At 38.9% G+C, this 17909-nt stretch overlaps 1 protein-coding gene across 3 annotated transcripts in view; it reads left to right on the top strand.

Annotated features, from left to right (window-relative positions):
- The window catches only part of CA8 (carbonic anhydrase 8), a 52532-nt gene that overhangs the window by 17067 nt on the left and 17556 nt on the right, over positions 1 to 17909 (top strand). For all 3 annotated transcript variants that reach the window (XM_061342760.1, XM_061342759.1, XM_061342758.1), the window contains exons 4-7: positions 7593 to 7688; positions 10103 to 10165; positions 11526 to 11574; positions 14220 to 14332. In XM_061342760.1, the coding sequence (XP_061198744.1) occupies positions 7593 to 7688; positions 10103 to 10165; positions 11526 to 11574; positions 14220 to 14332 (321 nt within the window). The remainder of the gene's footprint in view (positions 1 to 7592; positions 7689 to 10102; positions 10166 to 11525; positions 11575 to 14219; positions 14333 to 17909) is intronic.

Genomic DNA, 17909 nt, shown 5'->3' with positions numbered 1-17909 from the left:
TTCAGTTGTCTCAGTGCTGAACTTAGCACTGCATTTAAAGATAGACAGAGTTATCCTTTTCAAACTTTTTTTTAATGGCAAGGATCTGTGAAATTTTGGAGGCTCAATTTCTGCTGAGATTTGGTGACATTTTGCCATCTATTCACAACAAAAGCCTTGAAAAATTCAAGTCTGCAGGCATAAACCAAGTCTACTGATTAAGAGCCTAACTCCCTTGGCTGCTGCTTCATCCTTTTCTTGATTTTGCCCAGAGTTCATGATCGAGTAATTTTCTTTTATTTGCTTTTGCATTTTCAAAGGAAGCATATTGACCTTGACTGAACTGTAATGTTTAACCATGAAGACTTTGTTAAGGTTTTATGGGGTTTTGGTTTTTTTTTTTTTTTTTTTTTTTTTGTGGCATGGTGTATGTACACATACTCCTGCTTCTCCTAAGACGTTTTCAAACAGCCTCTGTATCAATTCCATTAACTTTAATTTCCTAAACCTCTCCTTCAGGCTGTTAATAACTAACTTTCTTTTTTCTTAATCACTTTTCTTAAAGCTTTGTGCCCTGGTCATATTCTTGGTTTGGTCCCCTTGTGAGGATTTGGAACTTAATTACTGTATGTTATGGTCACTGCCAACAGCTTAGTCAATTGCTTCCTGAAACAATTCAGTGCCAAGTCAAGTATCAAGTCATAAATTCTTGTGTGTGTATATAATAGCAAGACACAATTTTTCCACATTTTGTCCTCCTGTGATGTTTTCTATGAAATATTTCTGATGTTGAAATTACACATCGTTATTGTACAAGTAGGCTGTGTTGCCTTCCCTTATTACCAGCTGAAAGCGTCAGCTTTATTTCATCCTCTCAACCTAGGAAAAAGACTTTATGCTGGCCCTAGTTAGGTAGCCAGAGTTTCCCACCTGTACTGTTCCCTCCTCAGCTTTTATGGCATATTGTGAATGAAACTGGAATATACTAATATCTAGCAAGCTTGCGTGAGCTCAGTACAACAGTTCTTAGATCTACGATCTTCAGCAGAGCAGCTCTAAAGCTTCTTTAATTTACCTTAGGGATATAGATTCATCCCTGAGATGATGTTTATGTGGAAACAAAACAGAATTTCAGCTCCACTGTCTTTCTCATCAGTGACAGAAATATGGCAAAAAGAAATATGTTCAAAATTTCCAGACTTACATGTTTTAGATGCAACTCTGGTTAAGATATGTTAATGCAATATTTGCTTATTAGTCTTCTGAAATGCGGCCTATGTGAATTGAAATAAGACTTGGAATATATGAGCACTAACGTATGTCTCATCCTTAGATCACTTATCCTGTAACATTACTAGAATAGGCAGACTTTTCTGGAGCTTGTAATTGCTAGATGCACAGCTAACAAGAAGTAGCTGCATAACCTAGTCCTGACCAAGGAACAAAGCTTTCCCAAAGATTATTTTACACATGATGCAGAATGCATTGAAGAAAGAAGCTTTTGTAATAAGTAGCTCCTTAGTAAAGACTAAGAATGTAGGCAGTGGAAAAAGTACAATGGGTGATTGCGACAGCAGCATAGATTAAAGCAAGCCTGGTGATGATAGTATCACTATCTGATGTATAATAGGTCAGTGTGCAGGTCTGAAGAGGTAATTATTTAAAAATTATCATCTTCTATAGTGTGTAGAGCATAAACAGGAACGAACTGAACAAAAGGATCCCCTGTGTCACACCCTCTTGCAATATGGACTATAATTACAAATGAGGTTGAGGCAGGACCTACACCCGGGCTGGGCAGGTGTTCCGTGTGGCCTCCTCCTGCCACAGCTGTGGGTGGTTTTATCTCACGAGTCCCCTGTAGGGCCTATGGCTGGTGCCAGGGAGGTCAGGAGAGGTTTTGTTGGCACATTTCTCCTTGACTCCCAACTTTCTTCCCAACTGCCTGGCATAGCCAGTGGAAACACTATAGATTGAACAGTGTTTTGTAGGGATCCCAGTAATAAATTAGGGTTTCAGTAGTTTAGCAGCAAACATTCATAAAGAAAGCAGTAATTCTATGTGGGCTCCTTTTTATGGTAATAAGTCATTCCAAATTGTGCAGAGTTATGTTAAATTTGTAACATTAAGATTATATAAGAGTGCAGAAACGTTGGACTACAGTCCTTCTCCTCTTACCATTAATCAGGTATGTCATAACAAAAGAGGAGCTGTGATATATTTCAGTGTGTATTTTTCTATATGGGATGAGCCTGTCTCGTGTTTGCTCTGGCACTTGTGTGACAGATGCACACTAGCATGTTGCGGTAAGGAATAGAGCTAGCAGCAACTGTCCTGACATTGCAAGAATCAGGTAAGCTTAGGTGAAAGTAAGCTTACAGGTGAAACATGGCCATTCACATAGGTGGATGACTGAGAGAGTCTGAGAAAGAGGGGTCATTCAGCAGTCAGTCAAGGAGCATCACTTTGGTAGTCATGGGCAATTCATGCCTGGGCTCCTGAACAGAGATTCCTGGGAGTGTGAAAGGGCAAAATGTGAGGGACAGGTTGAAACAAGAGAGATTCCAATTAGGTGCAAGGAGGAAAAAGCGCTTTAAGATGGGGGAGGGTAGTCATAGAACAGGTTACCCAGAAAAGTTGTAGAATCGTCATTGCTGGAGATGAGCAAACTTGGTCAGACAAGGCCCTGAGGAACCTGATCTCATGTTGCCTTGATCAAAGCATGATCTCATGATGACTTTGAATTAGCAGCTAACTTTGAAGTTGGTGCTGCTGTGAATGGGGGAAGGAGGCAGTTGAACTTCAGAGGCCACTTCCAAATAAATTATCCTGTCATTGTATGTTTCTATGTGTGAGCTGGGAATAAAGTAAGATCAGCAATAGAGCGTAAAGGATCATTTTTTTGCTCTTAGTGAGCTTAGGACCCTGCAGATTTCCACAGAGTAGGCAGTGCCCCAGACCCGAAAAATGTGTGTGTTTTTGCAACTTTGTTTTTTATTAGAGAGAAACTGGCTTTCAGAACAGCTAAATGTGCTAGGTCATACACAGTAACGCTGATTCCTGCCAGAATCTGTCATTCCAGGGACTGATTCTGTGTAAAAATTTACCATCCCAGTCCTTTTTCATATTGACATAAAAGAGATATGTGTAGTAGAGAAAGGAATGGATTCAAGTGTAGGGTTTTAATTTGTTTGTTGATTTTAAAGCCAGAATCTCAAATCTTTACTTAGTTTTGAGAATGTTGTGTTGAGATGGGCCCCTTGTTCATGTCAGTGTCAGCTTTTCCTAAGCAAGGACATTAGGACTGGGATCAGTAGTCTTTTTGTTGAGTGGGGACTGGATGAAAATTGGGAAGATTCTCAGAATATGTTCAATGCAGAATAATCCTTCTGTGGGGTTTCATCTGCTACCTGGAATAATGTCTTAATCTTTCCTGTGAAGGAGAGCCCCTCCAGTCCCTTCACAGAGCAAATCTACTTTATCAGCACTTTATTATTATTTGTCTTCATGAGTTTACAGCTTATCTGATTTTAAGGAAGTCACTGCTACAATTCTTTGATTTACAGCTGGAATATTAAAAGGCTCCAAATTATTAACTTGCCTAAGAGAAAAATGCCTTTTTTGAATGCTCAAAGGCATTTGTCACAATTTTCTGATTATTTATTGTAAAAATATACTGTCTGGCATGCTGAGCCAGATACCAATAATCAGTGACAGCATAGCTGACTCATTTTGGTTGTATAGAACCATCATATCTACTGAGTATCAAAACATTAGCTAACAAGTTGAGCAGAGCCTCTCCTGCTTCACTGGCATGTGCAGCTTGTTTGTGCTCTGAATGAAAACCACACAATGGTAAGCTGCCAACACACTGCAGCTGATTATTTAAAAAACCCCACATGGTTATGTTCATATCAGAGACTGGCACCCCTTGTGAGTATGCACTTTTTATGTAGCTGTCTCAAACCAACGTGAAACTGAAGGTTACCAGAAACACAGAGCACTAATCTAATAAGCCTTTCTTGCTATTCCTACTTGTAAGATACAGATGCATGGGTATGAAGCTGTCAATCTGCATGGCCATTATATTACATTGACAGTTTCAAGATTTGTAAAAGCACTTGAGTCTTTCCTCTGTGCACATCTGATTCCCATAAAATATTAACAAGAGTTACAGGCCATGTTGTTAGTGGACTGTACTCTCTAGAGTTCAAATTTTGTAATGTTTGTGGACTTTTTGCTATCTTTTTTTTAAACTGTTATCTGATGTTTTCATCTGATGTCATGTTACAAACAAAACCAGAGCCAACAAAAGGCAGAACAGCTCCAGGGAACCACACAGATACACAGGATAAACCACAACTTGAAAGCAACACTGTGCTACACTCAGGCCTTACCACTTCCTTGGTAATATTTCCCTTTATGAATCACTTTTTTGTGTACTTACCCAGCCCCCATCTGAGCAATATTTTTCCTGCTCTGTAGAAGAATTAATTTGATTTGACTTCCATTTATTTAAGTGCATGTTGACAACCATTTATTTATTTCAGTGTGCATGCATGGTCTTACCAGAGAGCAAAAGATGTGGAGCCTGTTGGCATGTTGTTAGGAAATATTATGGTATTAATTATTATTTTCCATTAGGTTGCCTGTCTGATTTCTGTTTGTAAATCCCTAATGACAGAACCTTTTCTTTGAATAGCTATTTCAAATATCACCTTGCTTCAGAACATGGGAATGTAATAAATTTGCTGCTGGATCAGGTCAGCGGGCCATTTTTCATGATACATTTAGTAATGTTGGTTACTAAACCTAAAATTAATTTCGGGGTGTCTACAGTAGCCTTAAGTAGATCCCTTTTCTGTCTCTCTGACGCTGGGGTTTTTTTAGTAGACCATCCTGGCCTCTATTGAGCTGGTAGAAGAAAAGGAGGCCTGGAGGGGATTCAGAGCCCTAAATACACTCATAAAATGCATAGCTAATACTTAACTTACTCTCCCTACGTCCGTTGAAGATGTGGGAGGAGATGCTGGCCAGTAGGTATGTGCCTTGGAAAGCAGTTCCAGCCACAGGGCTTTTTGCGCTGTGGGGGGGGGCCCCCCCCCCCGTTTAAGTAGCAGCTCAGTATATTTTGCAGCATGTCTTCCTGTTAGGCTACTAGTTCTGATTACAAATTACAGACTAATTCTAGACCTATTCATGTTTTATAGTATTACACAGAGGTTTTGGTATCATTTTTCTAACTGCTATATGGCCTTGTCATAGGAAAGTCTGTCCTCATAAGCCTGCTTGCCTAGGACAGGACAGCAGTCTATTTCTGGATGAACTGTAGTCATTGCTGGTATGATCAGAAGCTCTTGCTCATTTTCCTATTGCTGGGGCTCAGCATTTTGCTTTAAAAGCTTCAGAAAAAAAATCCAGTGTTGTCGGAATGCTGACAAACGTCAGATTAGACTTCACCTGCAAAGGAGTGTAACACACTGAAAGCCACGGCAGCTTTAGCCAAGACCCGCCTGTTGACACAGTCAAAGTCATGGTCTCATTACATTTGGCGATCGCCCTCAGCGCTATTGTTCCAGCTACCAAAGGACAAGCTTGCTTTGACATGTCCAACCAACCGCGTCCCGGTGCCATGCTGCGCGGTTCTCGCTGCACCAAGGGCATTGCCATCCCGACTGCGAGTCGCCCTAGCCTTTCTTTTTCGTGTTTGCTTCTTAACGGCAGGGTTTAGGTGAGAACTGTGGGGCTCCCTGAGCCCCCTCTAGTGGATAGCTGATGGAAACGCCAGGCTAGTCTTTGGGAAAATGCGGTGCTCCGGCTCTGTCTCCTCGGGTGGTGGTAGTTCTGTGTCTGCTTACGTGAGCCTGGGAGACTAAAGCCTCATTATTTGATCCTGCGGTTTTGTTCCTTTAAAAGCCAAAGGCAAATCAAATGTGTAGCAAAGCTCTTTATAGCTGATAAAGTACATTGCACCAAGTAAATCCATGGGCAATAGATAGCTTAGTTCTAACGGAGCATTTGTATGTCTAGAAGTTTTGTAGCTGTGGGCAAGTACATTTGTATTAGTGTTCTCATGTACAAAGGGATTATGATATTCTTAAAGAAAAATGTTTCATATTTTTAGCACAGCAGATACCTTTGATCAGCAGGAATGGAATTATTTGTGTGATAATTTGGAACTGAATTTGATTTACAGTATGTTAATTTAAAATTTTGTATTGACTTTTGAAATGACAGTCATCAAGAGTGCCCAGAATTCTCATCAGAGTTTAAATAAAGGGAGAGTGATTGCTTGAGGAACTGGTCTTCTGAAATGCTGAGGTGCCTGGTTAAACTCCTGTTGTCTGAGGGTCAATAAGCATTTCAGAGAGGCTGTAACTGTGCAGAAATGAAACACAAAATCGGAAGGCACACTATCTGTTTTAAAAACTAATTTTGCTGAAGGTGGAAAAAATGTTAGATAACAGCGTGACATTTTAACTTCTTAGACACATGACTGAGCAAAGCATTGATCACTATTTTACAACGGGAATTAAATCTAAGAGTTTGTATTTTTTAGCTGTTCTATCTATCTGAAATGTGCAAAAGTTGTTGGCAGATAAACTTCAAAGCAGCTGTGCTCAGGATGTTGAAGCTTTGCAATGTTATCAGACCCAGCCACAGAGATTGCATTTTAGCATTAGTGCTGGAAAAACTCGTATTTGAAATGCATATTACCTCTCAGTACAGTAGATACTGCCCTCCCTCCCTCTCCTTCTCTCCCTCTCTCCCTCCCTTCTTCCTTCCCTCCCTTCCTCCCTTGCTTCCTTCAGCCCGCCTTCGTTTCTGCCTCTCTTCCTCTTTTCAACGTCTCTTTCCAGTTATTGTCTTCCAGAATTATTCTCAAACACCACTTCCCAAATCATGCTGTGACATCTCACCAGGAGAGACTTTGTGTTTACTATCCTGTGTCTGCTGCCTGACTTGTGTTCATGCATTACCTCCTACAGGCCCTGCTACCATGTAGGAGAAGGCGGTTGAGGGCTCATATTTTACTCTTTGGCATCCCTTTCACTGCTGTCCCTAAGGTGGACCTCCAGCCATTTTTCTCTCCTTGACTTTCTGTATGTTTAACCTTTCCTGATATCACTTCTCCTACTCTTACTACTGACATTTGGGTGACTCATCTTGGGAGGTGATAATGTGAGACAAGTGACATTAAAATAGTACACAGTCAAATGTGTGTTTCGACAGCCTATGTCCATAATCATACTCCTGCCTTGGAAGAGTGCTGGCTGAGAGGTAAAATTGGTGGGCTTTATCAGCTGGCATTATTTCGGTACTCAAAGTGAGGAACTTGGTAAATCACCATTAACATCATTAGCATAATTACGCTTTTGTTGTAGACATTTGGTAACATCACTTTTTCTGCAGCTGACCCTTTTTTTTCATTGGGATTGCTTATGTTTATAATAGGAATCCACATATATACATGCATAGCCATAGGCATATACATATGTGTACTCTAGCATGCACACACACAGGCTGAGTCTTTGTTAATTGTTAACTGCTGGTGTTTTTTTTTATTAGAAAACATATTTCTCTATGAATGTGTTTGCACTGCTTTGTTTTAGCTTCATCTAATGCACTGGAACTCCACACTGTACAGCAGCATTGATGAGGCAGTAGGGAAGAAGCACGGCATAGCTATTATTGCTTTGTTTGTGCAGGTAAGTTTCTTGTGGTGCACTATCATTTGTCTGAAGAGAATGAGTTCCTTTCAATTTTCTTTCATTTTTAATGATTTCATAAAACAATGTATGACTGCTGATACTCTATTTGAAATACACTTCTCAGTCATGTCTTCTGTGTGTGTGTATTGGAATTCCATTGTGAATTAAACAAGTAATCCTTGTTTAAATGGGATGTTGGGAGTATGTTAGTTAAAGAAAGGATGATACATAACTGGCCATCTCTCTGTGACTCTGGCTGTAAGCAGATATCCACTCTCCATTCCTCTGAAGACAGAATGAGGTTGTCAAGAGGCACAAATGCTTCACTATATCTGTGATGTGTTGTTCTCCATTCCTGGCCAGGCCTGCTGTTTGGGAATTGAGGAACTATACAGAGGAGGCGAGGAAAGAGGAAGAAAAAGCCTAACCCATTGGCACAGCTGAAAACCAATAGTAGGCTCGTGCTTTTCTAAACACAGGGACAAGTGTGTTTCTTCACACAGAATGCATGTGAGGTGGGATGACATCACTTCTTCAGAGATGCCAGGCTGATAATGTATCAAGACTTGCCACAGACCCCAAGAAAAAGCCTGCGACAAAGGAGGCTTAGAGCTTCCTGGGGAGAAAGGTGTAATGCCAGCTGGAAGTTAGCCCCATTATCTATTTGCTATTGAAGGTATTTCAAGGGATGTACATTATAAAGAAGATTTTCAGTTTTAGTCTCAGACACCATCCTCCTCCTGAGAAATGGCAAACTGTTTTATTTAAACGGGTTTTGAGGAAGAGGCTTAGAGTTCATGCTTAGATCAAATGGATTTTCTTTCACAGTCATATTATTAATTTGTTGTATTTCATAACGAGTTTATGAGTGCCTTTGAGCTTTACCTCTGAAGATAAAGGTACGTTGGTTACAGCTCCAACACTCAGAAATGCTAAAAATGGAAGTTAGAAAGTCTTCAGTTTTGTATCTGGAGGGCTGTGTAATAATTGCTTACGTAAGTCACTTTCTAATTCCAGCAGAGGTAACCTTTGAATTAGTTAGAAAGTTATATATAAGTTCTTAAATAAATCTGAAACTTCAATGATACATTTTCCACTTCTCGTCTCTCACCTTCATCAGAGTTTGTAAGTATTCCAAAGGGCTTTTTTATTAGCCAAGAAAGGCATCGTATAATTACAACTGACCAAGAAATAATAGCATTTATGCTGTTTATTAAAGGAGTAGGGAAAGGAAATTTGGTGAACATTTCTTCTGTTTCAAAGGCATGGAAATGTTGTAGTTTTGCATCAGTTCTCAAAAACATCATTTTGAGTTTCGTGAAAATATTTTCATTGATTTAAGTGTCATTTAAGTGTAACCCTTGGTGATTCTTAAAACAGTGTCTTTGAAGTGATTTCTGTATCTTTTGTGCACATTAAAGGTTTAAAATTAAAATTCCATTCTGAAACAAAAGAAAATCTTCTTAAATTCCAAGAAATAGCAAAATATGTTTTGTTTGACATTCAGTTGTTTCCTTCCAGTGACTACTCTGCTGTTCTATTCCAAAAGAAACAAAAACCAAACAAAATTTTCAGGGTCTAGCTTTCCTACTCTCACTCTTGCCTGCTTCATTCCTCACCTCAAATGTGTATGTGTTGGCAAAGAAATCAAGTGGAAGGCTGTCCTCTTGTCTTCCTATTTCAGCAATATTGTTCTGAATGTAAAAGCCAGGATCGTAGACTGGGCAATTTAGAAGCATCTGAAATTGCTGTGCACACTGAACAGCATACGTGGAAAATGAGAATCTCTTTATTTTGACAACGGGTTTCTTTTGAAAACACCATCTTCTGTGCATTTAGTAAAGGCAGTGCTGTAGGCTGCTGGGGTCACTGGCAGGGTCCCAGGGATACCATGAGGGAGATGATCTGCCATTCTGCACTCTGCAGGCAGGGAAAAACTCCCCCAAGCTTCACCTTGGGCCAGATTTGCAAAACTGTGGGAACAAATTCAAAAAGTGTCTGTCATGTTCACTCTGTTTCTTTCTGTGTATTTCTCTGACAAAAATTGGTAAGGACAAGCTGTATCCTTGGCATTTACATGCCATGATGCTGCAGGATTTTGACTCCACATGCAGTGTATGCTGCAAAACAGGGTTAGTCAAAACTTACAAGTCTTAATCGTGACTCTGTCTCTTGTTCTGTGAGTTTCTCTTTCTGCTTTAAAGTTATTTACCTCATTTCCTTCTGACTGGTGGCTTTACAGTGGTTTAATTGTTTGGAGTTGCCATGTATCAGTGTGTTTGGTTAACACAATGTTGTGTAGTTTGACTGAAACCAACTACAGAACTTACTGTTCTGGCTGACCTGTGTCTTGCCTTAGAGTTTCTGAAACAGCAAAATACTGAAACTCATCTCTGCTTGCTGTATTTCAGATAGGAAAAGAGCATGCAGGCCTAAAGGCTGTGACTGAAATTCTCCAGGACATCCAGTACAAGGTAAGGCATTGTCTGAAGAAATGCTTCTTTCATTGACCACGCAGAGAGAAAGTAAGCGTGTGTGAAGCTAAGAGATGGGTTTCAAATGTGTTTGTAGTAAAGCCATGTGTGAAAAACGTAATTTGGTGGCCTGCATCAGAACCTCAGCGTTTTACAGTATTCAGATAATATGCAGTCTTTGTAGTTGCTTCCTTTTCTGGTTGCCAGAAAATTTGTTCTCCTATACCAGTAACTGATCTTAAATAGTACCTTTTCAGTGATTTTCATGGCGTCAGTGTGAATGTAAACACTGCAACATGCTTAGCAAACACCAGCAGCAGTATCTCCAAACCTATCTGGTTTTCATTTGTAGAGGAAAAGAATAGATGAACTGAGCGCCCATATTAACTTGCAGTGGGAAATCAGCGAACACAATGCTGTCTTGTCAGGTGGAGTATGTGTGGGGCTCCTGAAGGGCAGATAATAAACCTAGCAGGACTGAGGAGATATGAGTGCTTTCCAGAATGTTGATGCTATCTTAAATGACCTTGGGCAAGTTACTTCCATCTCTCTGCTTCATGTCTCTGTGACATAGAAATAATCATTCTTACCTTTGATTTTAAAGGACTTTGAGATGTACTAATGAGATGTTCTGTACTGGTCTGGAGACATTAGCCATTCACCTCAGTGGATGCTGAAGTGTAGAAAAATTAGAAGCTGTTATTAGAATGGAATTGAAAATCTGTCAGTCAAATAATATATGGTAAACTTTAGTCATGATGCTTAAGATTACAAACTCATTGTTTATGAAGGTGTCAGGGAAAACAGTTAGTGTTTAGAACTCCATAGTTTCATTACTGAAATGCCAGCCAAGTAGAGGAAGGTCATGAAAGGCCTTGTCATTGTGAGTGTGTTATAATAACAATTTTCAGAGGATCAGCATCAAATGTACTTTTGGCATACAAAAAATTTTCTTGCATTAAATATGTGAAACCAGCTTTATCTTTTAACTGTCATCCATATCGGTCAAAGCAAAGCTCACTTTGGCCCTTGGATTTTAAATTCAGTGTGTATAGAAACCCTGAGTTTCATGTAGAGAATTTCAAGGCTGGGACCTGGAAGGAGCTCAGGTACTAAAGGCAGAAAGTTAGCAAATTGTTGGGATAACCTTAGAAATAAAAAATAAAATAGAATAAAATACGTGTTTGTGTAGCTGCAAGGACAAATGCAATGATGATTAAATGGGGGCTAGTAATGAAGTTACTTTGCACAGGAATTCAAGTCTTAATGTTACAAGAGAACACAGTGTGTTTTTTACCGCTCCATTCATCATTATTTTAATAGAAACTAGACATGAGATTTATTTGTATTCACTTTTCAGGGAAAGTCCAAAACAATACCCTGTTTTAATCCCAACTCTTTATTGCCAGGTAGGTGTCTTTGCTTACTTTTGAGTATGTGGATTAGTAGCTAGTTGCAGAGGCTGAGACAATCTTGAGCTAAAGCACAGTCTAACTGCAAGCCTGGGAGTGTGTCCCATAAGTTGGTAACACATTTTGCACCTAGTGGTGCTAACAGGAATAGGGATGAAGTCCCTTTGGAATTTATGATACATCTGCACCTGTGAGTGGGATGTGATACTGTAGTCCGTGCACTTCTGGCAATACTGATCCTAATTTTCTTGATGATTTCTCATCCCATCTAAAGGGGGAGCTGTGTGTATTGCCTTCTCTAGTTTGGCACAGAATAGGAAGCGTAAGGTTACCCACTTACCAAGGTAGCCTTTTGGCAGCATCAAAAGGCAGTGCATAATGCAGACAGTTGTGTAGCATACAAGAAATAGTGACAATAGGAGGCAAATTCAAATTCATATAGCTAAAAGAGTAATAGTAAGAAACAGCAACTACCTCTACCACTTGTCTACTACTACTACACTACCTTGTCTTGAAAAAAACATGACTTTAAAAAAACCTCACATTTCTACAAGATGAATGTTTCTGCAAGGAATCTTTGTGAGCTAAATTCTGCACTGTAGTAGCAGGATCTTAAATTTTCAAAGTACTCCAGGTCTACACGAAACTGTATCAATTATAGATATCAAAAGAATGCTATTTAGGTTGCAAAGTCAAGTGCTCAGCAATTAGGAATTGCAGGAATTTAGGCTGCCTGTGCCCCTTTGTGCATATATGTTATAAGGCATCTTTTAATTGCATGACCATAAGTTATTTTTTACAGGACCTCTGCCTCACAGTTCCTGTTTGATGCTGATTGAGTCACATAAACCAAAATTTTCATAAGTCATCTCTAACTATGTGTTCCTCATTTTCTAGGTGCCCGACTTGAGATCATGGGGTCTGATTTGCAGAAGTGCTGAGTGCTTACACCTCCAACTGAAGTCAATGGGAGCAGTGCTCTAACTGTATTAAGTGCTATAGAAAGTTAATTACTCTTGAGAAATCAGGTTCTAAGCATCTCATACCGAACACCTCAAATGAATAGATGCATTTGACATTAACTTCTCTGTACTCAGGTCCCCATCTTTAAAGTGTAGGGGTAATCTGTCTTTCCTCATACCATGGGGTGTTGGAAGGATAAATGAAGTCACGTTTTAGCAGCACTCAGATACTGAAGAAATGAGTGCGTTAGAAATGCAAAAAATGACCAAATTTGATCCTTGTCACAAGCAGGGTTCGAATAGCATGGAAAAAAGAAGACTAAGGACTGCATATTGTGCTGAGAAATCCAAATGTTATTAGAGGGTTTTCAAAACAAAATAATCCATCTTTGCAAGTAAATGATGAAAGGTTCTCTTGAAAAGACATATGTGATCATGTAACAAGACAGTGTCACAGTGCATGCACAGGATGGGCTGGATTAATTCTTGCAGTTCTTAACTCCTGACTGTTTGATAATGCAACTTGCTTTCAATGGGTTTGCTATGTAATTCCCTAACTGAGAAAGAAAACTACTTCAACAAACCAAAATCCATTTGCTGACAATCACAGGCTTCATTAGCAAGATTTAGTTCTACTGATACTCCTCTAAGCTAGTAGTGAAATGTCAGTAACAGGTTAGGTAATCCAAACAAGTTTCTTTGTTTTCAGTCTCACATTCTGTACTGTCAAGCCAGTGACAATCTTCCCCCTAGCTCTCCGTGGCATGATTAACCACCCTTTGTTTCCAGTTCCTCTCTAGGTTTGTTTCTTATCCCTTCTTTTACAGTCAGGCAGTTTCCTCTCCGTACATCTTAAGCTCTGTCAGGGAGTGATTTGTGAGTATGGCCTATAGCAGCAAAGGAAAGCACTGTGTAGTCTTGCAAAGTGCAGTGTGACTCAAATCTTTGAGGAATTAACGTTAAAATAATTAACATCAAACTGTTGTATGTTGTGTTGTCTTTAGAGTTAAAACTCTGCTTGGACAAACCATTGCACATTTTCTTGAGAGACAATAGTTCTTTATAGACCTATTAATAAGTGTATAAATTTATTAAAACAAATTTATTCTTAAAGAAACCTTGATTTTTTTCCCCTATGAAATTCAATTCACTTTTCCAAAGCTAGGAGGCTCCAGTGCATCTCAAAAAATGTCACCAGAATTGTGAACTGAAAAGTTTGGCTTGAGCTGTTTTCACTGAATTTTTATAAAAAAATGAAATAAAATAATCCTTGAGACATGTCCTAAATGTGGAAGTCAGTGAAAATTTGATCACCACAGCCCCTCTGCCTTCAAAATAAGATGTGTCTTGTAGCTTTGTCACTAAGAGGAGTTCTTTATCACCATATTATGTATTTGCTGTGTTAGGTTAGTGAATCATGCATGTTATTTTTCACATCTCTAAAGTGGCATTTTCATCTTTAAAATGGTCATCTGCAGGGGGAAGTTACTGCAATAGAATGACCAGAAGACATGAGCTAAGTAGTGGACAGTGCTTGGCAGGTTATAAATTCACACTGTAGCTTACTATGTACTAACTTCATCATATGAGGAAGCTCGTGGCTGTCATAAGGTGTCATAATTGAAAAACAGAGTGATGTTCCTTAATGTCATTAAAATTCCACATTTCTTTCCATTTCAGATCCTCTTCTGCGTGACTACTGGGTGTATGAGGGCTCCCTAACCATTCCACCCTGCAGTGAAGGTGTCACCTGGATATTATTCCGCTATCCTTTGACTGTGTCCCAAGTGCAGGTAAGAGCTGTGCTTAAAGTGACCTTGGAATATGGTTTTGAGCTAAAGGTTATAGCGTGCAAATATATATATCAGGACATTATATCTGTTCTCCTTGAAGATCCCATTAGATCAGTACATGGCTTTTCAAATAAAGGTTAAGCCTTTTGAGTCACTGAAAGCAATGCAAAGGTCAGAGATGAAAAACCTTATCATTTATCATCTGCATTTAAAATAATTCTTTATTTAAGTGAAAGAAAAAGAAAAAAGTCAATGGGCAAGAGAAATTCAATTCTTTGTAATTGTAAGCTTTCAAATATCACTGCTTTTTGATGTTAGAAGAACAAAAAGTCACAGGGAGACACTGTCCTGGAGAATGAAAAATGTTAACGTAGTACAGGCTAGCTACATTGCACTGAACTATATTTAACTTGTCTTGCTTTTCTAATTCTGTTTTGTAATATATGTCCATGGAAACTGCTTATTTAAGTTTGATTTTACATGTATGTATGTTAAAGTTGGGTTTTTTTATAGATTTTATCTAGCAGTCATGTAAGGCTTTCTATAGAAAACATTTCAAAACTGTCTGTAAATAATCCTGGTAAAAACAATGAAAATTCATGGTTCTCCCACATGCTGTGAGTCCCCGTTGGAGAAACATGGGTTTAATTTAAGTGAAACTATTGAGAGTCCCTCAAGGTGAATGTCTCAATCTTCATTGCCTGCTCTGAAGCATGTGCAAACAGAAGGGAAAAAAGTATTAAAGGTGATAAATTCAGATTTACATTATTTCATCTTTAATACTCCATTTTTTTTTCTAGTAATCCCAGCACAATATTTTCACAATTTGGCAGTGTTTCTTTTCAATGAAAACTGAATCCTAGTTCTAATCATATGATAAAAACAATAGCTCCCAGTAAGCTTATTTGCATGGTAGCTGCAACTTAAATGTATCTATCATGAATCTGGTATTTATTTGCTTGTGAAAGGGTAAATCTTATGGCTGCTTACTACTGAATAAAGAGGAAACAGAACTCTGTTGGCATTATTAGATTCAGAATAACTTTAAAAGACACTGCATTTTGTAACTTGGCAGCTAATTATCCAGGTATTATATGGATAACTAAGAGTATTTAATCAGAATTATAAAGACCATAACTATTACACTGAGACATTGTATGATATTTGATTTCATGCTACTTGTAGATTTTGTAGTCTGTATTCCCTTTTAATTCAGCCGATGCACAGAGGAGGGCACAGTTCAAGCCATCCACATATGGTGGGAGATGGAAGGCCAGGTTGAATAGAGCCTTGGCCAACATGGTCTAGGGAGAGGTGTTCCTGCCTATGGCAGTGGGATTGGAACTAGATGGTCTTAAGGTCCTTTCCAATCCAAACCATTCTATGATTCTATGATTCTGTGATTCTCTGGTGAGAGGGTGAATAAAAGAGGAATTAAGCAGAGAAATGTGAGTTTAGTTAACATTATTACGTACTCATTTACCACAAGGAAACAAGGTGTTGGAGCATAGTGTGAAGGGGCTGAGTCTCCAGAAGATAATATTTGCCTGGGGAAAAGATTGTGACTCATAACCGTGGAGTTCTTTAGGTGAGGGGTAGCTGTTTTGTGTTTTATTGTCTTAAATTGTTATAAACCAAATCCAGCAAAACCACTGCAGTGGCAAAGAGTGCACAATTCATGGGGGCCACAGGCAGGTATGTATGCAGGTGAGATGTGGCACTGGAGCAGAGTGAGAGACTGGAATGGGCTTATGCCAGTGTGATCCACTACTACTTGTTGTAGATCAGCATCACTTAGGAAAAAAAATCATCACTGATAATTATGAATGCAGCAGCATTAAAATTAAGGTTGCGCAGAGACAACTTAGTAAGTACATGAAGGACTTTTGCCAAGATGGGATAAAAATTTTACTTGTATCAGATACCACTTTCAGATGTCAATTGAAAATAAATGTTTGAACAAATAAGTGAGAGATGGTGATTCCGGGATTTGGAAAAGGGACTGAGAGTTCTCCATGATGGCCAAAATATGATTTTTAGGGTGCCAGGATACTTTGCTATAGCCTAGTCATCCAAGATTTTAACTTGTAGTTAGCATTTTGGCTGTGGTTAAGTATTGGGCCTCTTTTGTGCATGTGAGCAAGAGTGCCTATGAGAGATTCAGTTTAAGGAGAGATGGGAAATGTAAGGGCTTCTCTCTATGGAAAATGAGAGACGTAGTATGGCATATAACATTCTGAATCATCCATGGCAGGATGGTAAAGGCATTTAATTTTATTAATCCTGCTGGTAGTGTTAAAGCATAGATTTCAGCACAAATGCATTTCTAATGGATTTAAATATACTATTTTACATGTGTCATTAACTTGTAGAACTTTCTTCTATGAGATATTAATGAATACAGCTTATGAGAGTTCAAGCCATTTATATAAATACTAGTAGCATCTGTGGTTATAGCCGATAAGAGACAAATCTGAGGCTTTCTACTTTCATTTTTCAGGCCATAAATAATCAACTTCTGAGTGTCAATAAAAAGAAACAGTAAAGACTAACACAGTCTGATATGCAATAGGTTTTATTGCCTTCCTCTGATGAAGCTTGTTAATATATTGGAGACAAGATACTCATTCATATTCTCCTTTTCTGTAATTAACACAGTAATATTGGTTAGCTTAGCAAACTGTAGGTCATAAGGGAAAAAAGAAGAAAATTGCAATTCTAGTTCATGGTCACATCTGTGTATTTTCACATTTGCTTATTTTGAAACAATGAAGAAGTAACTATTTTAGCATAGGCATAACAGGCTGACCATTGCAAAGTAGAAAGCCTTTTCTTGTTTCTTCTGAAGGCATTTATAGATAGTAAAGTTCAACTGATGAGCTGATTTGCTACTGATCCAAATCAATGTTAAGTGAATGAAGATTCATCTCTACGTGCACCTCACTTCAGCAGCCGGCATCTGAGTATGTTCGTTGTATGAATAGCAAAAGAGCAAGCCAGGACTACAGTTAGGATGTACTTTGCTGGAGTCCAGTGCTGTCTCCTCATTGGAAGTCACTGGCTTCACTTCCATCAGAGAGCTGTTTCCTTCATGGGTCTTTCTGTGAGGTCTGAATAAAGCGTGCAGGCAACTCTTCTCCCTTGGAGAACAAGGGCTTTGGAAATCTGGTTCTGGGAGTTTTATTACTGATCTCAGTGGAAAGGAGCTTGTCTGGGAAGCAGCACCCTGCAGTGCTCTTTTAGCATATTCCTGCTCACCTTTTGTGTTTTTTTTTGTCATCCTCACATGTCTTACGTTGAAATATACAGCCCAGAAAGAGCTGTGCTGACTGCTTTTGTGAGACACCTCACCCATGCCTGTACATTGCTGAAATGCAATGGGAGAAAAAAGAAAACTCATTCCTGTTAGGCCAGTAAGGAGCAGAAAATAATTGAAAAAGACTAGCTCATGCTTCTCTCCACTATATTTTTTAAAAAACTGGACATTTGTGAATAATGTGCTTTGTGGTTCACTGAAGCCCAGAACAAGTACATTGTTTAAGCCACTCAGAATAGGGATTTTAAACAATGATGCAGC

This window comes from Neopsephotus bourkii, unplaced genomic scaffold (assembly GCF_033783945.1).
Source record: "Neopsephotus bourkii isolate Nb327-2 ecotype Australia unplaced genomic scaffold, CSIRO-AGI_Nbou_v1 NB_1820, whole genome shotgun sequence".
Lineage (NCBI taxonomy): Eukaryota > Metazoa > Chordata > Aves > Psittaciformes > Psittacidae > Neopsephotus > Neopsephotus bourkii.
The sequence above is the reverse complement of the archived record's forward strand: the minus strand, read 5'-3'. Positions and strand labels throughout refer to the sequence as shown.